This window comes from Saccopteryx bilineata, chromosome 1 (genome assembly GCF_036850765.1).
Source record: "Saccopteryx bilineata isolate mSacBil1 chromosome 1, mSacBil1_pri_phased_curated, whole genome shotgun sequence".
Taxonomy (NCBI): domain Eukaryota; kingdom Metazoa; phylum Chordata; class Mammalia; order Chiroptera; family Emballonuridae; genus Saccopteryx; species Saccopteryx bilineata.
The window spans coordinates 232,908,499-232,932,379 of NC_089490.1; the positions used below are offsets into that span (position 1 = coordinate 232,908,499).

Below are 23,881 nucleotides of genomic sequence, written 5' to 3' on the forward strand. Positions count from 1 at the left end.
TCATAGAAAATTGTGATCAAAAGCTATGAAAAGCAGCCCATAAATATGTCGAATGCATGAGTAGGACTTGGGAAACTTGATTTGTCTGGTGATCTAATCTTAAAGATCGGTGCTACTTGATATTACTACCTGAGAGATATCATGGACATTCCCCACCCTAAATAGTTTATTTGCACATGTTTGTTTGCATGTATCATATATTTACAATTTCATCCCACATTCTTCCTCTTCAGTGTTATAATTAGAGATTTTGTTTCTCTTCTCCCTTTGTCTGTGTCCCTAATACTCGTTGGAACTGTGAGAAGCTCAGGGAAGCTGGACTCTCCCAAACATTACTGCATTAAATTAAAGAGAACTACCTTCGTTCTTTAACCAGCGGAAAGAAATGGGAGGAGAGTTGTCGAATGACTTAGAAGAAAGCGCTCAATAGCCCTTGGCCTGACCTGTGGTGGCGCAGTGGATAAAGCATTGACCTGGAACGCTGAGGTCGCCGGTTTGAAACCCTGGGCTTGCCTGGTCAAGGCACATACAGGAAGCAACTACTGTGAGTTGATGCTTCCTGCTTCTCCTCTCTCTCTCTCTCTCTCTCTCTCTCTCTCTCTCTCTCTCCCTTTCTTCTCTATAAAAATCAATAAATAAAAATTAAAAAAATAAAATAAAAAAGACTAAGCCCTTGGCAGGTCTGATGAAGGCCTGCAGTAGGGACCAAGGGAGTAAAAGTGGGTGTGGGAGTCTGCATAAGGAAGTTTTCAAAGAGCTGATGTCTCCACAGCCTTCATTGGAATTAGCCAGATGAGAGTAAGGAGAGAGAACAGAAGTGTTTCTTGGCCTGGGGCCAAAGTCCATGGATGAGGAAGACAGGTTCAATATTTAAATTAGCTTTGACCTCTAATAGTAATTGTTTCCTTAAAGGGCTATAAGAGAAGACTGACTGACATATGAAGAGACATCAGCTTGTTGTTCCACTCACCCATGCATCCATTGGTTGGTGCCTGCATGTGCCCTGACAGGGAATCAAACCTGTAACCCTGGCATATCCGGATGGCGCTCTAACCAACTGAGCTACTCAGCCAGTCCCTCATTCCAGTGTCTTGTAAATTGTTTATTTTGGGCAGGAGGGTGATCTAGTCCCTGTGATCTTCATCTTAGCTAAATGTAGGTGATACTGACCCTGGCTTATTCTCATTTTATAAGATCTACTGGAAAGTTCTGTCCGTTTCTATCACAACAAGTTTCGACACGTAAGCACATGTTTATTTGGCACATGTGTGCCTCTCTATTTTTATCACTTAATGTATACATACTGACATAGCAAATTAACTAAAACAAAGTTGATTCACGTTAGTCTTATGTGTGAAGCCATAGTGTACCCATGGCTACTGATAAAGTTCATTTATGCCACTGTAATTTTACGAATTTCAACAAGGAAGAAATGCTACAGAAGCATGTCTGTCGCATCCACCATATTCCCCGGACTTAGCACCCTCCAACTATCACTTGTTTTTGTCCTTACAAAATTTTTTGAAGGGCAAAAAATTCAAAAATGAAGAAGATATCAAACAAGCACTGGTTCAATTTTTCGCTTCAAAGATAAAACATTTTTCAAAAATGGAATATACAAATTGCCCTCCAGCTGGCAAGAAATCATTAATAATAATGACAATTATATTATTTAATAAAGTTTATTGATGATAAGAAAAATTTGTATTTTGTTTTATTCCAAAAATTGACAGAACTTTCTGATAGACCTTATATATACAGTGTGTCCATAAAGTCATGGTGCACTTTTGACCGGTCACAGGAAAGCAACAAAAGATGATAGAAATGTGAAATCTGTACCAAATAAAAGGAAAATTCTCTCAGTTTCATACCTATTCAGGGCAGTTTGATGTGGGCTCACACACAGATTTTTTAGGGCTCTTTAGGTAGCTATCCCGTATAGCCTCTACAGACTTGTCACTGACTGATGGCCTACCAGAATGGGGTTTCTCCACCAAACTGCTGGTTTCCTTCAACTGCTTATCCCACCAAGTAATGTTATTCCTATGTGGTAACGCTTCGTTAAAAACATGCCGAGGCCCTGGCCGGTTGGCTCAGCGGTAGAGCATCGGCCTGGCATGCGGGGGACCTGGGTTCGATTCCCGGCCAGGGCACATAGGAGAGGCGCCCATTTGCTTCTCCACCCCCCCCTTCCTCTCTGTCTCTCTCTTCCCCTCCCGCAGCCGGGGCTCCATTGGAGCAGGGATGGCCCGGGTGCTGGGGATGGCTCCTTGGCCTCTGCCCCAGGCGCTGGAGTGGCTCTGGTCGCGGCAGAGCGACGCCCCAGAGGGGCAGAGTGTCGCCCCCTGGTGGGCGTGCCAGGTGGATCCCGGTCGGGCGCATGCGGGAGTCTGTCTGACTGTCTCTCCCCATTTCCAGCTTCAGAAAAATACAAAAAAAGAAAAAAAAAAGAAAAAACATGCCGATATTCATGTTGCACTTAGATCATGAATTCGAATTTTGTGAGCCACAGAACACGCTGAACTTTCCTCTGAACCGTCCACATCTTGACTGCATGGCCATGGGCTGCTCCACTGTATACACGATGTTACGTCATCATCTGCGCATGTGCACATGCTGCCACATCATTCTACAGAAACTGGGAGGGTTTTCCTGTTATTTGGTGCAGATTTCACATTTCTATCATCTTTTGTTGCTTTCCTGTGACCAGTCAAAAGTGCACCATAACTTTATGGACACAGTGTATATATTAGGGCTCCCCACACAGTGCTGGGTGGTAAGAGAGATAACATTTGATCATATTTATTGAGTACTTACTATAGCCAAGTATTTTTCTGAACATGGCACGTGGACTGGCTTATTTGATCCTCACCACAACCCCAGGGGACAAATGTTATCTGTAATTTACAGATGCAAAAACTGAGGGATGCATGGCCCCACGTGGCAGAGCCAATAAGTAGCCAAGTCAGTAGAGCAGCCCCGATTTCCTGGACCTGTCTGACTGCCTGGCTTCACAGAACACAGAACCCCATCCCGCAGAAGCATGTCACCGGGACAGTGCCTTAAGAATAGGTCACCACTTGCACTTCAGGGTCAAATCTCTGTTCTACCACTTCGGCAACTCCCTGAACCTTCATGGGCCTTGGTTTCCTCCTTTTTCAATAGGGACTGATCATTCCAACCTAAGGAAGTCCTTGCAAAAATGAAGTAAAGAATGTAGCACAGTTTCAGGCCCCTTGACAGAACAGAACTCTTGCCAATTAAGTACGAGGTGTGGCCGTGCTCAGCGTCTGAATGTCACCCACGACTAATTGGATAATAAAGCTTCTGGTGCAACTCCAGTGGGGACACAGAGCTACTTTGTTTAATTATTTATTTGTGAGGACAATGGACAGTGGTGGTGTTTCCATTTCATCTTTGCAGTCACGCCTGCAGAAAGGGCTGTTTCCTCATTTTACAAAGGGAGAAACTGAGGCACAGAGAGGTTAGAAGATTTGGTCGAGACCCCAAGATTAGCAGGCAGCAGAGCCGAGGTTGCCACGCAGGATTTTCGATTCCTGTTCAATTTTTTTTATACTATAGGCAAGATATTTCATCAGAATTTGAAAAATGCTTTGAGAAAGTCGGTGAACTTTGAAGTGAGTGTATTTATGTTCTGAATGTTATAATTAAAACCCGAATCAGGTGTTTTTCCAGCAAAGGGGCATGTGTTTTGGCAAACACGTCCTTATGTGGCTGAACATGAAGGAAGAGGTTTTCGTACTCTGGATGGGTGGAGAATTAACATCTGGACTCGACTTGGCTTTCTGAATGCCGAGTGACTCTAGCACGTTCCCCAGAGAGGATGAGATACTCAGACTTGCAGGATGCGATTTTTCTTTCTCCTTCTAGACATTTATATTATGTGCATTTTTTTTTGAAGAATGCCTTTAATGTTTATTTTTAAATGTGATACTAGGTGGGCAATCCCGGGGCATTCCTTTCTATGTGTCCAGAATTTAAACCGGCAGGTGGTCGGCATGCTCTGGTGAAATTGCTCTGGACAGTTCATAAGCAGAGATGCATAAATCAGCAAAGAGTATTTTTAAACTTTCCTTTCCCCAAAAAAAAGGTGGTTAAAGGAGAATGGGAAAGAAGTGTCCTCAGAGAATTGTTTGCTATTGGTTCAGAAAACAGAGGAAAGCAATGCGCTATGCCCAGCGCTGGTTAGCAGACTGTCATTTTTAGGTTTGATGTTCCAGGGTTTAATTGTCTTTCATGTGAACAATAGCAGACACTCTCTGGTGTACTATGCTGGGATGATAAAAGGAGGTCGTTCTTGCATAGCAATGCCTTTTTTTCCTCTCTTTATATTATTAGCGTAAAAAATTAGCAAGCTGGAAGTCGTTAGAAGGAGTTGCAGAGGCATTAATTGCAATGCAGCAGGGATTTGTTTGCAGACCAATGCAGCAAGACAATAGCAGGGAAAGAGGAGGGGGGAGGCACAATATTAATAGCCTTCTACTCATTGTATCATTTTCGTGGCCCTTAATAAGGTGTCTGCTGTCGACTGGAATTTATTCTTAAAAAATAAAAAAAGACATAGTAATTGATGTATTGCAGTGAGTATGGATGAGGGCTCAACTTGATTAATGTATGAGTTGACTTTTTAAGGCATTTTAAAAAGGCTTCTTCACTGGGTCTTAAGAGACTGGCAGAGCCCCACTGTACACTGTCTCTTTGCAGTTGGTGGAAAACAGCCGGACAGCTGTGGACGTCTCAGGTGGCTTTTCCTCTTTTTCTCCCTTCCCGATCAGAGAAAACTGAGATGATATCCTCCTCGTCAACTGCAGTGCTTAAAAAATCTCATCAAGGGAGTTTTGGCTCTTTTTTCCCTGGAGAACTTTCCAAAGGTTAAATTAGTTTTACTTTGTGTATGCTTCAGATATCACCACTTCCAGTGAGGTGTGAATCTGGCTTTTACATCAGCTGCTACTGCCTCATGGGTTTCTTGAACCCAGGTCCTTGGTGACATGAACTGTTTGGACATTAGAGATGGACCTGGTCCGAAAGCAGTTTCAAGTCAAGATCAAGTTCCATTTCTCCGCTGTCAGATGGCTTGTGGCGTTTCCAAAGTGTGTGTGTGTTTGACAGAGAGAAGAAGAGAAAGATTAATTAAGCAACTGGTCATATTTTTATGGAGATACTAAAGAGCTGGCTTCCCAGAAAATTTCATGTGTGTGAAATTCATCCATCCATTTCTCCTCTTGCTCAACATACTGTGTCTCAACTCAATGCTGTATTTTCCCTCAGAAAGTTTTTTTATAAGAAACAAAGCGACAATGTTACAATCCCAAAGGAGACAGCGGAAAAATAAGAAGAAAATGGAACTACTTTGCTTTCTTTGGTATCTGTAGGTATCAACACAGTGCCCCAGTAGTCAGTCACCTCTATTGATTATCAGACAAATGAGATATTTGAAGAATTCTAAACTGGTTGGCACTCCCAGGGTGCCACTGTGGGGTAGGATTGTCATTCAGTACTACTGCCTGGAATGAAATTGAGTGGAAGCCCATTGACACTATGGGGGAGGGGGTTGTAGGAAGAGTGGGAGGAAAACAGACACCCTGCACAGCCCTGTCAGGGGACTCCTTTGCTGGCTTGGGTTTCTGAGTTGACAACTCTCAGGAGGCACATCCTGGAGGGTTGTGGGTGGGATCACCTTTGCAGCTGGGCTTCCATGTTGGTTCACAGCTGATGTGACTTCCTTGTGAGCAGGTGAGTGGACAGGCAGGGACAACTGATTGGGTAGAGTAGGTGCACGTGTGTCGCAGAGAGGCCCTTTCCCATCACATGTTGCTTACTCAGACTTGTTGTTGCCATGAGTTATGGGTCTTCATGCCAAGTTTTTTTTGTGTGTTTTTAGTGTGTTTTTTTTTTTTTTGACAGAGACAGAGAGTCAGAGAGAGCAATAAATAGAAACAGACAGACAGGAAGGGAGAGAGATGAGAAGCATCAATTCTTCGTTGTGGCCCCTTAGTTGCATTGATTGCTTTCTCATATGTGCCTTGATGGGCGGGGGGGGGGGGGGGGGGGGGGGACTACAGCAGACCGAGTAACCCCTTGCTCGAGCCAGTGACCTTGGGCTCAAGTTGGTGAGCTTTGCTCAAACCAGATGAACCCGCACTCAAGCTGGCGACCTTGGGGACTCGAATCTGGGTCCTCTGCATCCCAGTCCAACACTCTATCCACTGCGTCACTGCCAGGTCAGGCCATGCCAAATTTTTATTTTTAAAAAAGCATTTGTTTGTTATGTTAGCCAGCCATGGGGCTTAGCTTGTCTTTGACTTCATACAGGGTTATTTTTATTTATTTATTTATTTATTTATTTATTTTTTTATGTTCATAGGTTGACTTTTCTCATCTGTAAAATAGAGAAACATACCCACAGAGGTGTTGCTAAGGATTAAAGGAGATGATTCACAGAAAGCCATACTCCAGTGTCTGGCGCCAAATAGGCATTCGAGTCAAGCCATAACAACATCCGCAGCAAGTTTAAGCTGATGGCGGGTCTACTGTTTGTTGTTTCTTGAATATGGTTGCCAGGAACCTGGCTTTGTCCCTAAGCCCTGTTATTGTTCAAGCCAACTTTAACAGGAGTATTTTGTCTGTTTCTTTATCTCATAAGGTTGAATACAAGCATCACACCAGTTGCCCATAGGTCCCAAAAGATTGGGGGGGTATCTTTTTTCTTCTGGATGAAAATATATGTAGGACAAATTCTTTCCAAATAGAGCCTGACATTGACCCAGAGAGCTAACCTAATATACTGTCCAGCTGGTACCTTCCTGTTGGTCTGTTGGCATTTGCAGAGGACATTTCCAGAGCATTGAGCAATGGGACTTGCTATTGCTGGTGTCCCCTGGCTGAGATGATCAGTCAGCCATAAGTAGCAGCCCCACTCCTTATAAACATCACCATCTCCACTAAGTGCACCTTTCCCTGTCTCGCCTGCCCTGAGACACGGAAACGGCAGTTGATTCAATTACATTTCAACAAAATTGACTGAGTCCTCACTTATGCTTGGACTTATGTATACATTTGAGTACCTCCAGGTATTTGTTAGATGCTCCAAGTTGAATGAAGGTGGATAAGACAACTGTCTGCTCTTCAGGGAGATAACTGTCTAATTAGAAAGATGGGGGCCTCTGGCAGCTGTGGAAGCAGCCACCTGAGCCTGACATGAGCTTCTTCACAAAGTAATTGATGGCATTGTGTCTGGGCTTTTCTTTTTCCCCTTTGTATCAGGATTGTCACAGTGCTTCAGATTTCATAGGAAGTGTACATGTTCTAGAAGGTGTAGATGGACTTCGCAAAATTATAAATGGTAAAAAAAATACAACATATAGATTTGATGAAGCGATGGGTAAACAGCTGAGTCAGTTGAATGGTTTCCATCAAGAAAGTATCATGAAGTGGCTGAGAAGTAGAAAAGATGAAGGAAAAAGATAAAAGGCAGGGATCAGAGAAAGCCCCGTAGATGTTTGCAGGGACAAAAGTTTCACTGGGACTCGGCATAGGGAGTGGCATCCGGGGTGGCAGCCAGCTCAGCTGGTCTGTGCAAGGGAGTCGTTGGAATGGGCGAATATGCTGGTTCGGGGCAGAGTGAGTGTGTGTGGGTGTGTGTGTGTGTGTGAGTTAGGGGGAATGTGTAAGGTTTTGGGACTGCATAAATAAAGACAAGGGAGTAAGAGATAGAAAACCAAGGGTCTAAGGTGCAAGTGTGTGTAGAACCTGGCTGGCGGGGGGGGCACTAACTAGAACACTCCATCCAGGATGAAGTAGGAGAGATCTCAAATATTACACAAACGAATTTGGAGCATATTGTTTACTATGTAGAAGCCTGTACCATGCAACATTTTTGAGGGTGGACGTAACATGACCCACAGTGAGTATTTAGAGGCTGACTGGCAGCAGCTCATGTATAACTGTATATATAGATTTGTATTTGAAATCTCAGTAAACATGTGTAGCTCAACACAGACACAAGAAAATGCTCTGTAAAGCCGACAACTACTTCCTATGGGAGGTGTGTTGCACCTCTTCGAGTCTCCATTTCTTTGGAGTGATAATTTAACGTATGATTGGAAATAGTCATAATAAATCATCCACCTGAAAAGAAAACTGCATAAACTTCTGGCTGCTAAAGAGAACACCTTCAGTGTGTGTACAGTTCAGAGTCATGTCCTATTTTTAACCCAGGACATGAGCTGGAAAAGCATGCAGTGGACAACTCAATGTTTTCGCCATTTGTCTGAACTGTATTGATGGAATCCAGACCACTTGCTAATGGGGAGGACACCGAAGTCCATTGAGAGCCATTGACGTTGCTCAGTATTTGAGGAACACGGGCCTCTTTATTATTTCTATTAATCTGTTGCCCAAATAATCAGCCTCAAAGATAGCTTTGAAAGCAGATTGTTCCTGATTGCTGAAATGGGGCAGGAAAACCCGTTTTTGATCTCTCAGGAGTAAACTCCATTTTCAGATAATCCTGAACAACGACATTTCTGTTCATTTGCTCTCCGATTCAATACAAACAGGTGGAATCTAAGTTCGGCCAAAGATGAACAAATATGTAAATAAAGGAAAGTCTCCTATAGGCTTTGGGACGCATATCTTTTCAATACTGAAAGATAACGACTTGTGTAGCATTGTTATGTAAAGCATTTCTTGTCTTCTCTTGGGTTCATGTGACGAATTCCAGTTGATAAGCCCCAGACTCTGGAGTCACTTGTCTGGCTAGTTATTAGGATTAAGATAAGTACTGAGAATGAAAGATACAGTGCTTTGTACTACCTTTGTGGGACTGGAACCCCTAGGATTCTGAGTGTAAACAATGAATTAGTTCACCCTGACTCCCTTTCAAACCTGAGCTGAACACTGTAAATATTGGTGAAATATGGCTGAAGCAGAGTATGAAGATTATTTTTTAATAGAAAATATTTTAATGATCCCAAATCCCCAAATGTGTATGAATGTGACAACATGTTTCTAGAAAAGAGATTTACTGTCTTTTTTTTTTTTACTTGTTATTTGGGTATTCAGAAATAAATACTTAAAGGCCCCAGGTAGTTCATATCAGAAAGACACTATTCTCATTTTAAAAAAGGTCAAGAAAAGGGGAAAATATATAATACAAATTACTTAAAGTGCATTTAGGGGACTTTACAGGAAAGAGATATTAGTAAAAACAAAAAAATATATTTCTAATGCATATGCAAAGGGAAGATTGCCTATTAAATGCTTCTCCCTAATTTTTCAAAGCGTGAGGGAAGGAAAAAAGTGTGTGTCTTGTACTCTAAAGCTGATGGAATGTTCCGGAGGCACAGCAAACGGAGACAAATATTTCCTGGAGTTCAGTCACTGATTCACACTAAATGTTGTAAATATGAACTTGGCTGCGAATGGGGAGGGCGCGTCCCCAGCCCAGCCAAGTGGAGCTGTCTGGGGGCCGCAGCGGGAGTGATGGAGGGGTGTAATTTAGCAAGCATCCCCAGCATCACGCTGCGCGGTGCAGAGCTCTCCGGGGCTATTAATTTTGGTTAATGAATTTAAAACTAGATGCATGGAAATGGTTATATGAAATGTATACACTGCTAAACAGTTAACTAGTCCTTAGGGCTTAAGTTTAATTATCTCTGTGTAAATCATTTTGAGCAGGGAGATCTAATGAGTCAAAAAGAAAAAAAAAACCCAAAACAAAACAGATACCCAAGAAACTTACATTGAGCTTTGTAATGACTGTGGAACACAGCAAGCCAGGTCCTCCGACCTGCAGGCAGAGGAAGAGTTTGCATGTCCCGGGTCCCATGTCCCGTGTCCTGGAAGGTGTTGGCAGGGCTGCAGGTCTTGCAGCCTCTTCCCAGCCCAGAGCCATACTCAGCCAAGTACAGGGTCTGCTTCTTGCTCTCTGCTGCTTGGTGGCCATCCTAGGTCCCTTTAATCCAGTGCTTCTCAATCAGGATGATTTTGCCTCCAGGGGACACTTTTGGTTGTCACACCCAGGAGACAGCTACTGTCAAAGGCCAGGGATGCTGGTAAACATCCTACATGCAGGGACAGTCCTTGCAACAGAGAATTAATTATCTGGCCCCACATGTCAATATTGCCCAGGTGGAGGAGTGCCACTTTTTTCCAACACTTTAGAACAACTTTTATTTAGGATATATTTTTAAAAAATATAGTGGACACAGAAAGAGGCAAAGATGGAGGTGACACCCTCCCACTCCCTAAACATATCGTGTTTTAGACCTTTAGTGGGCAAAGCGACCGTCACTGTGTCTTGTCAATGAGATGCCCAGTGTTGGTATACAGACCCTTCCGTTCAACAGTTGTGATGTTTTGTAAAGAGACCAGGAACAAAGTGCCGTGTCACCTACGGCTTTGTACCACTTGGTCACATGGTAGAATGGCAGACCTGGGTGTGCCCGGCGAAAAATACATGATGCTAACACATGATGAAAACCACTCTCTGGACCATTTGTACCCATGAGAGTCTTTCCAGTCATGGGAAAAGCGCCGTGACTGTGCATTTGGAAAGAAAGTATGGCAGAAGGCAAGCCCGCTGCTTCTCGTCCCCTGAGGAAAGTCACTGTAGGAATTGAAATAGACCCCTTTCCTTTCTACTCCAGTTGAATCACAGAGGCTTCTGAACTCCCTGGAGGCATTTATAGCAATGCCTTCTCCACCAAGAATAAAGATAAGCAGCAAACAGGCTCTTTGTCCCCAGACAGTTTAGGAAGTAGAGCTAAAAATCGGAGCATACCCCCATGGGAGAGTAGATCTACAGTGAAAATACTGAACAGGACTTGGAAACTTCAGGTGGGAGATATTTCTACCATCACCCATTTTCAACCTTCAATAATATAGATTCCTGGTAATGGGGAGTAGGCACGGAAGGCCTTGGGGTCGCATGACTGGTACTGTCCATGCAGCTGTGTAGCCTAAACAGTCGCCATCGTATGTGACCGAAACTCCTCTTGTCTTACTTGTAAAATTATAAAGTAGCAGTCACCCTTCTGTGGATGGCCATTGGGTTCCTTAGCTGGAAGGAATATGGAGGTGTCAAAACCCCAGGAATTGAGGCAATGGTATCTTTTCTTAGTGTGGTGACTGTGCTCTGGTGGGACTTGCTCTCTGTAATGGGATGAGTTATAGAAGGCCATCATTGAAGAGAAGAGCATAAAGGCAGGTCACATAAAACTGAAGACCCGGGCTTGGCCTCCTCTGGGTCTTAGTTTCCCTCCCTTTGGATGAATGTTAATTGGGTCAGCAACTCCTCTATATTGTTAAATGATTTTGTTATCCCTTCATTATGTTACAGTACTTGAGACCACCCTTTTTTTGGTAGAAATGAAAATCTGTTACAAATGCATACACCCTTTGATTTAGTGATTCCGCTTTTAGGCATCTTGAGAAAGATCAGAGGTGCATTTTTGATCAGTAGTTAGAATGGCTCACTGCTGTCCTGGGACTAAATCCTGTCTACTGTCTGTGTTTGTAAATAAAGTTTTATTGAAATGTACTCATGGCCATTTATCTACATATTGTCTCTGGTTGTGACAGAATTAAGTAGCTGAGAGAGAAACCATATGACTGAACAACAACAATTTAAAAAAACTGAAATATTGTGAAAACATTTGCGAACCCCTTTAGACAAAGACCTATGCTTATTGTTTCTTTGTTTATTAAGTGTAAATATAATTTATTGTAGAGCATTGTTAATTAAATCACAATAAATCCTTCTCTTGAGATATTCTGTCCTGCCCAAAATGTTTTTTAGAAACTCTTGAAGACATTGAAATATTTTCACAATAAAGTCAAGTGGGAAAAGGTAGATTTGCAAACTGTATAAAGAGGAAGAGATGAACTCTGTAAAGCTGTCCAAAGAGAATAGATTAAATACAAACTGCAAATTAGTCATGTAGGGGTGGTAGGATTATGGATAATTATAACTTTCTTTTTACATGACTTAAACTTTCTTCTGTGTGTGTGTGTTTTAATTACTGTAAGAGCTAAAAGGCTAAATGATTTTGGCAACAACAACAAAAAAGATGGTCAGGGAAGAGAAGAGGCAGTGAGAGTCTTTCTGCACAGTTTTCTTCCTGGGACAGGGGGATGCACCTCCCTCCCTCTCAGAGGGGGCGGGGTAGGGGCTCCTGGACTGAAGTCCACCCCTTCTCTAGGACAATGGGGTCATGTTCACTGCTAGCACCTGCTGCAGCTTTTTGGATCTAGAGGTTTATCAGATTAGCTCAAGTCCAGGAGTAGAGAATTGAGAAGAGACTTTGATGCCTGAACTTGGACATTTTGGAAGAAAAACACAGATGAATCAGAAATTGGAGTTTCAGAACTGGAGTGTATAGGGGTGGGGAGGGGAGAACTCGGTTAAGTCCTACAAGGTCATTGGGCATTTTGGGGTAGACTAGGAATATGAAACAATTTACTGTCAGGGAAAGGGCACAGTGGGGTGTGGTGGGGGACAGCCCTGATTGGCCTCACTGACTCAGCCTTGTCACCACCAGTATCAGACTTTTTTTTTTTCTTAAGTTCCTCTGTGTCCCCCATAGAAGTGGATGATAATGATCATGGCCAGCTTTGTCTTTCTCCAGGAAGTGGAATAAATTTCACCACATGAATGTTATCTCTATGTTAGATTCTTTATCGTGTCACTGGTGAAATGAGGTGAGGAAACTTCACATCATCCGTAAACCTAGGGCTCTGGAGTGTTTGACTGTCTCTGGTTGCATTAGATTCATTCACATCCAGCAAGTATTTATGGCACCTTTTCTCCATTCCTAGTGCTATTAGCACTAAAAACACCAAGGTGGCCCTGGTCAGGTTGCTCAGTTGGTTAGAACATTGTCCTCATACACCAAGGTTGTGGGTTCGATCCCCAGTCAGGGCACGTACAATAATCAACCAATGAATGTATAAATCAATGGAACACCAAATTGATCCTTTTCTCTCTCTCTCTCTCTTTCTCTCTCTCCTTCCCCCTCCCTCCTCCCTCCTCTCGCCTCTTTTCCTCTCTCCCTGTTTCTCTCTCCTCCTCCCTCTTTTTCCCTCCATCTCTCTCTCTAAAAATCAATCAATAAATTTTAAAAATAGAAAATTAAAGTGAAGACACCAAGGTGAACAAGACAGAAAAACATGTTCTCTACCCTCATGGAATTTGAGTAATAAGGTGGGGAAATAGATGATACACCTATACACTTACGTGTGCCTGTATAAATCTGTATTAACATTTCAGATGCTGATAAGTAACAGGAAGACAATACGACAAAGTAGTAAGCTAGTGACTTTGGGGAGTGGGTTGGAAAAGTGCTACTTTAGTCAAGAGTCACCTGGGGGTCCTCTGCAGAGAAAACATTTGAGGTGAGACGGGAATAATGAGGCAGAGTCAGCCATGCAAAAATTCAGTTTTGTTTCACTGAGCAAATTTCTGAATTGTGCTAGGTACTGTTCTGGTCAGTTGGGCTGGTGTGGGGAGTGAAACAAACTCCTGGCTTGCATGGAGTTTTCATGTGTGAATGTGTGTGTGTACATGTGCACGCATGCATGCATGGTGCATATATTACTATTTTGCATGCACACACACACACACACACACACACACACACACATAGATGATATGAAGATAAAGTAGGATGAGAGAGAGAGAGCGAGCATGTGACTTGAGTAGCATGGGGTGCCTGCATGTAATTTTACAGCCCAGTCAGGAAACTGCCCATAAGTTTGCATTTGAGGAGAAACCTGCAAGGATTCAGGGCAAAGTTTCAGAGCCAAGTATCTAACCAAGCAGAAGGAGGGAAGCTGGATGTGTCTGGATGCGAGGGGGAAGGCCCCTGTGGCCAGAGTTCCCGGCACAGGTTGCAGAGCAGAGAATATGGCCTCGACTGGAGGGGCAGAGTGTGGCGGGCCCTATGGGCCACGCTGTAACCTTTAGATTGTATTCACTTTATCGTGAGCAAGCTTTGGGAGGTTTGAAGCCTCAGAGTGACAGGATTTCCCCAGAGTTGGGGAACTTAGCAGAGATAAAGGTAGAAAGAGAGGTATAAGTCTTGATTATAGAGTTTAAGATATCCAGACAGTGCCCATCCATTTAATTCTCCCCCAATCAGAACTTTTACTTGAACTGATCTCAGAGGGAATGAGAGGTTTAGCAGGGGTCTGGCTCTTAACTCCCCGGCCTCGCGCTGAATTTCAAGTGCTATCCTCTGTGTTCTTAAAGAGGTTCTTCTGGCTGGAGGGAATGGGGGGGGGGGGCAGCAGGTCTGTTCATCCCCTCTCCCCTCCCCTCATTCCCTTCATTTTATTGAAAAAAGAATTGTATTTTTATCTCCTGAGTGCTGCACATTAAGATAACAAGTCCTATGAGAATGTACCCAAACAGTGCAGGAGGTTAAAATTAGGACAATACTTGAATTCCTGAGGGCTGTAACTAAAGCTATCTGGATAAAATAAAAAAATAAAAAAGTCATTTCAATTCAGATGTATATTCCAAGGAAACAAAAAATAAATAAGAGGAAGAAAAAGAAATGGGAAAGTGAAGCAGCAGAAAGAATTCTTAATTCCAATGCATTCAACTCACCCCTCAGAAGAAATGGCATTAATTCAGGTACCCAATTACAGTAATGTGGTTCAGAGCACCTCGGTAGGCGTTTCCGTCTCAAGCCAGGACTAACATTTGTAATCCTTTAAATGCACTTAAGAAATTGATGTTACAGCCCCACAATCTGTTAGGGGCCTTGCTGGCCGGATGATTGCAAAGCGTCCCACCATTAATTGGATCATCAGGATGTGATCCGCGTCCTGGTCCTGGGATTATGGAAGACTGACTCTGCTTGGACGTGTTGAACCAGAAGCGCCTTTCACAAGAGAGTTTGACCCTTAATGTAGATAAGTGGTATTTTTCATCAATCTCAGTTCGCATTAAAAAGGGGGGAAATGTCAATTCAACGTGGGGCAGTGAACTTAATTCAACATCTTTTAATTTAATACCTTGGGAAAGTTAGTCTCCCAGCCCGGCCTCCCACTTCAGCTGATGGAATATTCTCGAAAGTCCTAGCAGGAAAGGTTGTCTTCCATTCTTTAATGGAATCACAGTGTTGACAGCCCCTGCTTGTCATGTTAGGGTTGCAAAAGAAAAAAAAAACTCAGGCAAAAACAGAGCAAAAGAAAAATCAATTTCTTAACAGCTTCCTTTGTTGGGACAGCATCAAAAAGATCAATAGAAATACTTTTTTTTCTAAAAGAAGACCCGATGTTTGAACTATGGAGCACCTATGTGGCCTGTTGGATTGCTTGGTCTTCATGAATTTAAGACAGGGTAGAAGGAGTGATTTCATTCCCTCGAAGACAGAAAGAAAGAAGAATTAATTCATTACTAGTGTTTGTCCATGATCACTATTTATTGATAGCATAGATCTCACAGGTATAAAATCCGGATTCCAGAGTAGTGGGTTTTTATGAAATTCTACCAGCTCAGAGAAGAATCCCATCTGTGCATCTGAGTGTGTGAGCTCACACCTGCCACAGGAAACAAAAAAGGGGTCTTCAGCCACCTTTTCTGTTTTCAAAGACCTGTGGTGTAAAAACACTGTCAAATGCACCACATTGGGGAGATAAAGATGCCGTCCTCCCGCGAAAACCATTTACAATTCAGTAGCATGGCCAGGTTGGTCTCTGGCTGGGTTATCTTGTCAGCGTGTCACATATCACTTAATTGGAGTCTTGGGTGTCAGCCGCTTGGTGTTGCATCTCTAGGCAGGAAGTACATCTGCCTCACATTTTAAAGACACTGGGTTGGAGAGAGCAGTAGAGTTTGTGACAGAGCACGACTCGGGGCTCTAAAGACAAATGAATTTGCACCACTGCAGCTGCAACCTGCAGTGCCCTGGTGTGTCCCCTTGCAGAGAGCTTTCTGCTCAGACTTCTGCATGCCCTTCTTCCCTAATGGAGCCCCTGGTAGTAGGAGCCCAGGATGGACAGGATGCTTGGGGGACCTGCACTGGACTTCCCTGGGAAGCAGCGTCTTCACTGAACTATATTATATGAGCCAGTGTTTTCTTAAGCCATACTGTGAGCATTTAATTTTGACTCAGAAAAGGAAAAGGAAGTTAAGAACCCTCCCTCCATAAAAGCAGGTGCTGTGAGTAGGTTCATAGCATAGATTTTGTAAGATGGTTCACCCTCAGAAATGGTCTTGGGTTGTTGGGTGCTCTGTGTTCATCATTTTTGCCAGTGTGCCCTGTGGCGGAAAATGCCCTCTGGCCTTAATTTGTCCAAACCAGCAATGAACCTATAGATAAGTTAATTTTGTCCTCTTTAATAACCAAGACCTCTTTTATGTCAGAGGGTTACTTCATTTAGCTTTGAAAAAAGAAAACTAGATGTAAATGCTGAACTTCATTATGAAGCATATGTTCCGCTATTTAAAAGAAAAAAAAATCATCTGTGGCATTCTAAGTCCAGAAATTTTCTTCTTGTGTATATTTTTTATATGTGTAGATCAGGGGTCCCCAAACTTTTTACACAGGGGGCCAGTTCACTGTCCCTCAGACCACTGGAGGGCCGGACTATAAAATAATCTATGAACAAATCCCTATGCACACTGCACATATCTTATTTTAAAGTAAAAAAACAAAATGGGAACAAATACAATATTTAAAATAAATAACAAGTAAATTTGAATCAACAAACTGACCAGTATTTCAATGGGAACTATGCTCCTCTCACTGACCACCAATGAAAGAGGTGCCCCTTCCAGAAGTGCGGAGGGGGCCGGATAAATGGCCTCAGGGGGCCGCATGTGGCCTGCGGGCCGTAGTTTGGGGACCCCTGGTGTAGATCGTTATTATTATTATTTTCTTTTTGGAATTTTTCTGAAGTGAGAAGCGGAGAGTCAGAGAGACAGACTCCAGCATGAGCCTGTCCAGTATCCACCCAGGATGCTCACTAGGGGGCGATGCTCTGCCCATCTGGGGCATTGCTCTGTTGTAACTGGAGCCATTCTAGCACCTGAGACAGAGGCCATGGAGCCATCCTCAGCACCCGGGCCAACTTTGCTTCAATGGATCCTTGGCTATATGAAGGGAAGAGAGAGATAGACAGGAAGGAGAGGGGGAAGGGTGGAGAAGCAGAGAAGCAGATGGACACTTCTGCTGTGTGCCCTGGCCGGGAATCGAACCATTGACTTCCACACACAGGGCCAACGCTCCACCACTGAGCCAATTGGCCAGAGCCCATCATTATTATTTTTTTAAAGTGACATTACTCTGCTCACGGACCCTGGAAGATCTAGCTTCTACCTCTCCCAAAGATTTCATGTTGAACCCGGCACTACGGTTTTCTATGCCTCACTGCAGGTTACCTCTGCCCCTACAGGTCCAGGTGAGGTTAAGAGGTGCTGGCGGGATTAACTAAACCTGCCATAAGCTACCTGTCATATTGTTTTAGGTTTTTACCTGGCAGCCACTGTCCCAAGGAGGCATTCTTTTTAACCGTTCTCCAAAGTGGGCAACAAAATGTTCCTAGACCTGGCCCTTCCTGTTAATGTTCTATCCTAAATTAAGTTGGCAGCTGTTTCTGCCCAGGGTTCATGTGCCTTTACAGTTTCCTCTAGAATCCCCCAGGACAAGGAGAGTGTACAAATCCGTGCTGGCCAGACTGCTAGCCCCTGGTGGTAAGAGTCAGATGCCTACCCTGAACACAGGACTGTTCAGTGCTCTAAAATTTCCTTAAAAAGAAAGGGGCTGTTGGGAGGCCATTGCTGGGAGTCTTCCTGGTATGTATAGGTAGGTATTGGGGGGGTTGGAAAGAAAAAATAATTTTCCTTCTACCCTGCTAGGTTCTTGACTGAGACACCTCTGTAATAAAAAGACGTGAACAAGAGAAAAACAAGAGAAGTATAATAACATGTAAACCTACTCTACCTATTAAAAAACAAAACAAAGCAAAGCTTTGTAAAGCAGTATAAAGCTTCTGAAAGTTGAATGACATAGTCACCTACTTTATAAGATGTCTGCACCCGTAACTGTTAGAAAAAATTAACGACAGCCTTCTTAAATTGTTCATTTGAGAAAGGACAGCCCTCCGGCTGATCCCACTGGTTGTCTTTTTGTATGTTGGAAGCCAGACTCCTGGAAGCTGGGGTCCAGGTGTCTGGCTCCGGACCCCCATCAGCCTGCTCCTGGCTCCTGTGGCCTTCCTCCCCTCCTCCGCCCACTCTGTCTAATTCTCCTGATGACCAATGGCTTGAGGAACCTCTGAGCTCCAGACACAAACCTATGGGCTTCTCTCAGGATCTGCAAGTCCCAAACTCTGCCCACGTTTCCCTCTTGTATTGACTATTAGCAGTGTGTTAATTCAAACATGAAATGACAGTGTTTGTATTTCCAAAACTTGGAGATTTCTATGGAGAGGGGTACATGCTGTCAAGTTCACAGTATCTGTACCTGGGAGTGGATCCATGCTTTGTCGTATGGTCATTTGTTTGGAATTTTTTCTTCTTGTAGGGCAATTATGCACTTGACCTTCCCTGGACTCTCACATGGAAGCTTTGGCCTTTTCTTCTTCTTTGATGTGTGCATAGGTGTGTGTTCCTGCATACCCAGCAGCCTCTCTTATCACCATTATCCTTTGTCCTTATTTCTCTTCTTCCTCTGTCTGTTGTCTCTGCCACTCAAACCCGTTTCAGCTGTCCACCAGCTCCCATTTGGCATAATAGCCTCTCCTCTGGTCATCGTCTTGTCATGTTTGATTCGGCTGCACAAGGATTTTAAATCAGCCAAAAATGTTTGCACGCTGCGTGCACTCTGCCTCCATGCCACGTTTGGAGCCACCCCACCATTCGATGCTGGTGTTGATGATACTCAGAAAGAAAAAAAAGAGAGATGGTTGGTGGCTGTTGCAAAACTCATTTACCCCAAGCCGGTTTCCACAACAGAGAGGAAAGGAGGGAGAGCGCCTGTTTTCCTGCTGTCTCACTGCACACAGGTCCTCCCATTGTGCTGGGGAGATGCCATGCTTGCTAGGCCCAGGATTGTAAAAATAAAATCAGTACAAAAGTATATAAAAGAATCCAAGACATCTTACTGCAGATGGGCCAGAACTCACTGGCAAGGGAGCAGCCTAATTTTCCTGTCTTGTTTTATTCTCCCCATCCTGAGTGTACTTTCAAACAGAGCTGATCTGGTCCTGGGAAGCTTACAGGTTTTATCACAACACAGGAAAGGAGAGGACAAGAAGGGGTTATGCTCCTAAAATGATTTACTCTTAGTGTGTTTGAGTTGGGTCTTTGCATTATCCAAAACCTATCAGTGACCTTTTTATATATTTGGTGGCTTTGAAATTCAATCTAGTAATAAACAGTCTTTCCTTCCTTCCTTCCTTCCTTCCTTCCTTCCTTCCTTCCTTCCTTCCTTCCTTCCTTCCTTCTTTCTTTCTTTCTTTCTTTCTTTCTTTTCCTTCCTTCCTTCCTTCCTTCCTTCCTTCCTTCCTTCCTTCCTTCCTTCCTTCCTTCCTTCCTTTTCTTCTTCTTCTTCTTCTTCTTCTTCTTCTTCTTCTTCTTCTTCTTCTTCTTCTTTTCTTTCTTTCTTTCTTTCTTTCTTTCTTTCTTTCTTTCTTTCTTTCTTTCTTTTTCTTTCTTTTTTTTATGTGAGAGGAGGTGAGATAGTTAGACTCCCACATGCTCCCCAGCTGGGATCCACTGAGTAACCCTGTCTGAGGCTGTTGCTCAAGTACCAAGCTATTTTTAGTACCTGAGGCTGACTCACTCAGACCAACCCAGTTATCCTCAGTGCCTGGGGCCACACTTAAACCAATTGAGCCACTGGCTGCAGGAAGGGAGAGGGAGAGAAGAGGGAGAGAGAGGAGGAAAGAAGCAGACTGTCACTTCTCCTGTGTGCCCTGACCAGGTATCAAACCTGGGATGTCCATATGCCAGGCCAATACTCTATCTACTGAGCAAACCAGCCAGAGCCAAGGAGCATATTTCTAATTTACCATTCCATATTGTTGTTAAAATAACAGCATCCCTCACCCAACATAAGCAGATCCTAGAGTTCCCAAAGTGTTGCACCTATTTGGGGGTAAATATATAACTAAGCATGTACATTTTGTTTCCCTCTGCCATTGGAGACAATGTGACTATTGAGCTCAGTCCACCTGATTCTAGCTCAATGAAATAAAAGGTAGAAATGTCAATAAATCAGTTGTTTTGTTTACAAGTCATCAAAAAATTGCTTTCATGGAGTTCTTTCATCGAGTGTTTGTCGTGTTCATATTTTTGTATTATATATCTTTTTATGAGCCTTGCTTTGCTCTCATATTTGACTGATGTAGCTGGTAGCTTACTGTTCAGGTAAAAGGCTGGAAGTTGTCACACATTTCAACCTGCCCCTGGATCCATTGTCAAGTAAATCAGAGCTTTAGGCTCTATCTCTCTTGTGCCCTCTGGTGAAATGTCCTCCTAAACTGCTCCAATCCTTCCTGTATTCTCTGAGCTTCAACTCCAAACGTGCTGAATTCCTCTTGTTCTAATGACCCCTTTCCTACAGGAGGGGAAAAAACAAATAACAACAACAAACTTCGCTACACCTTGATAATTGCTCGTATGGCTGCTCTTCTCTTCTCATTTCCTTCACCATCACTTTCCTCATAAAAATGTTCACCACCCAGCCTCCACCATGCTATCACAGCCTACTCCTTAACCCCTTGTGGTCTGGGGCTATCTCCACTTTCCTTCGGTCACTGCCTCTGTGGTCACCAGTGGCTTTCCAACCAAGGAACCTGTTGATCTTTCCGCAGTTCTCGGATCCTTGAACTCTCTGCTGGATTTAGTGGTCCTTTCCTTCTGGGCACATTCTTGTTCCATAGTTTACATGACCCCAACATGCCTGAATTTCTCCCAGTTTCTCACCAACATTCTATTTCCACTCAGCCAACAGCCTATGCCCGAAGTTCAGCACACCTATTTTTCAAATGGGGGTTCTTCTTTTCCTCTCTTCCTTTACTGACTATCTGATCACCCTTTATCCCAACGTCCACGCTAAAAAAATTTTCTAGATGCCTTTGACGTGACTTGACTGCTTTTCTCATCCAGGTTTACAGCATGCAAAATTCACTGATGGGGGAACATTCTATCTCATCCTGTCTGCGGTGCTGTGAGTTGGACCTTGTTGTCCCCATGTGATGCTACATACAAGTAGCCTGAGACCCCTGGTCTGATCTCAGCATGAACCTGCAATGCCCCATACCTCCCAGTGCATAGAGGATAACTCCCTAACCTGGCAGCTGGGGGTCCTCCCAGGCCAGCCTCCACCTCTGTGTCACCATATTATTATGCTGATGCTTGCTTGTCCTGTGGAACTCTACCTGGATAGCAGCGCAGTGCCCATCGGTTTCTCCAGCCAAGTCCCTGAAGAATGCTTTTGAGCTGAACAGAGATATTCAGTAACCAGAGGGCAACTATACTGAGAGAAATTTGGTAATTGGAATAACCACCTTGATTTAGACAGATGACCTTTTGCTCCCCTAAATTTAGCCTAAAGCAGTGTCTACTGGCTGTTGCCTTAAAAGGGGATTGAGAAAAAGGACACTCAATGAGGGTACTAATTGGCCAATATTGTAAGTCAAATTTTTTACAGAAACAATGAGTCTAGATTTTGAAGAATGACCGAACTTACCTGGAAATGTTAAAATGTCAGCATCCCAGCAAGCCTGCAGATCTACACACAGAGACCTTGTAATTATTATTAGAACAGATAGACAGCCGAGGAGAACTGTTAGCTATATGCTTCCCTAACTTGTAGCTAAGGCCACTGATGATACGTACAGCCTTAGAATTCGGTTTCAAATGCTAGGGATCTCAGGATTGAAGTCTTATGACTACATGGGCTTTCTCACCTGGTGTGTCACTTGTAAATTACCATTTTCAAAATGCTGTGCAATCATATACTATTTTTATAAAATTGGGAGTGTAGTACTCATTGTTCTTTTGATAAAATATGCTAGTTTTTCCTGCAAGTGGCCAATCCTCAGGTGACTTTATCAGCACTCAGTATACACAAGGACTCCCATGAGATAAGGGAAGAGGTTTAGTCTAATCAATTCTGGGGTTTCAGAGCAAGATGGTGAAGATTGGCGAACACACGGAGTGGTCCTCCACTCTCAGGCATTCAGTACAGCAGGTTCTTGAATAACATTGTTTCCTTCAGTTTTTGAATAACATTGTTTCTTTTGGTCCTTGAATAACATTGTTTCCCTTGATCCTTGAATAACATTGTTTCCTTCAACATCCTTTAAGTTGTACATTGACAGCTGCAGTAGGAACTTGACTCTTGTTAATATCAATGAGTCTATGGTAACATGGATTTCACTATACATCAGATTCACCGAAGTCAAAGGACCTATGGATGAAGGTAAGTGAGGACTTACTGGACTTCTGTTGTTCTCATAAATCTCGGTGGGTAACTTATAGGGGGGGGGTGAAATTAAAAACTGAAGATGACAGTGGAGGAATTAAAAAAAAAGACTATAAAAAAATGAGATTTATAGTCTCCCCCCACCCCGACTTTGGTGTGTTGAGGTCACTGCCAGGTGGGACAGTGTATTAGCAAACAGGATCATTTTATGAGTGTGTAGGCTTTTATTTCCGGAGTTGTCAGAGGGAAGATGCATCTTGAGCCCGGCTGTTTATAGAATGGATTATGCTGTATGTGTGACTCTAGAGCAGGATGACGTTTCAATAAGTAACTTGTCTCTCCCCTCCGAGGTAGAGAGACTAACGCTGGTGTGTCCCACCCACCCGTGACACTTGGCACTAAGAGTCACTGGAACTTTTCGTTCAGCTCTGGAGCGGAGCTTCATTGTTGAGCGGGAAGGAATTCCATGAAATGTATGGCAGAATTGTTCTTTTCTCCATCCAGTGTTTTATTTTTTGCTAAAGTGGATGTTGTTCTTGAGTAGAGATGGTGGTGACTTTAAAAATAAGGGCAGAGGTGGGCAGTGTTTAAGGGAGAAAACTAATCAAAACGCTATTAAATGCACAGGGATATCCAACAAGCAAGGTCACAGTGCTTGCTTGTAAAGATGCATGTGCCATCTTGTTTTGCAGTTAGTCTATTGCCACTTGGACAGAGTGAGAGAGCCCAAGGTGCCCGTGGGCACCTGGAAATATTTGTGTAGCAAAAGAAATCATTTGCAAACATTGGCAGCTCATGACTGTCCATCTAGGTGAAGGTAGAAGCAACTTGAGGAGATAAAAAACCATAGATAATCATCTTCAAACTTAACATATTTATATGGAAAGGTTAAGGGCCCAATGAGTGGCATCTTTCTCAATATTCTTGGGCTTATTTCTTGGATCAGGCACTACACTTAAAGACACCAGAAGGCCTTAGTAATAATCATAAGTCCTGGTCGGCCTCAGTTCACTGACTAGAGAATTACGTGTAGATGATTGAAAATGCTCTATGTCCAAATGTATCGCGTGTTGTCCCGGCTAAGATGCATTTGTCATCCAATAGTTTACCGAAGGTAATTTCAAATTTATTTACTACTGTATTCCTATTAATATTTATTAATAAAGTTGAAAGCTTTTTTCTTTGTTTGTGTGTCTCTCTATGGCTGTCTGTCTGTCTCTTTGTTGAATGAGAGGCAGAAAAGCCTGCATTCCCCCACCGCCCACCCCTTGAGCCGTGTCTCCTGGCTTCATTTGGTAAAAGCAAGTTTAGACTAGGTAATTTTAGTTCTTTGTGTGCAGATATTTTTAAACGTAATTTCTGCTAATAATGCAATTAGTTGTGTCTTTTGCATAATTTGCAATATGGTGGTG

General features: G+C 43.2%; 1 protein-coding gene across 13 annotated transcripts in view; it reads left to right on the forward strand.

Annotated features, from left to right (window-relative positions):
* The window catches only part of ESRRG (estrogen related receptor gamma), a 563,558-nt gene that overhangs the window by 233,153 nt on the left and 306,524 nt on the right, over positions 1–23,881 (forward strand). The window contains exon 4 of one of the 13 annotated variants that reach the window (XM_066238125.1): positions 306–544. The exons of 11 other annotated variants lie outside the window; for them this stretch is intronic. Coding sequence is in view for 1 of the 2 variants with exons in the window: in XM_066238115.1 (XP_066094212.1) it covers positions 5,214–5,392 (179 nt within the window). In the remaining variant the exon portion in view is untranslated. Of the gene's footprint in view, positions 1–305; positions 545–4,974; positions 5,393–23,881 lie in introns of those variants that run through there. One more of the 13 variants, XM_066238115.1, reaches the window with a different exon arrangement.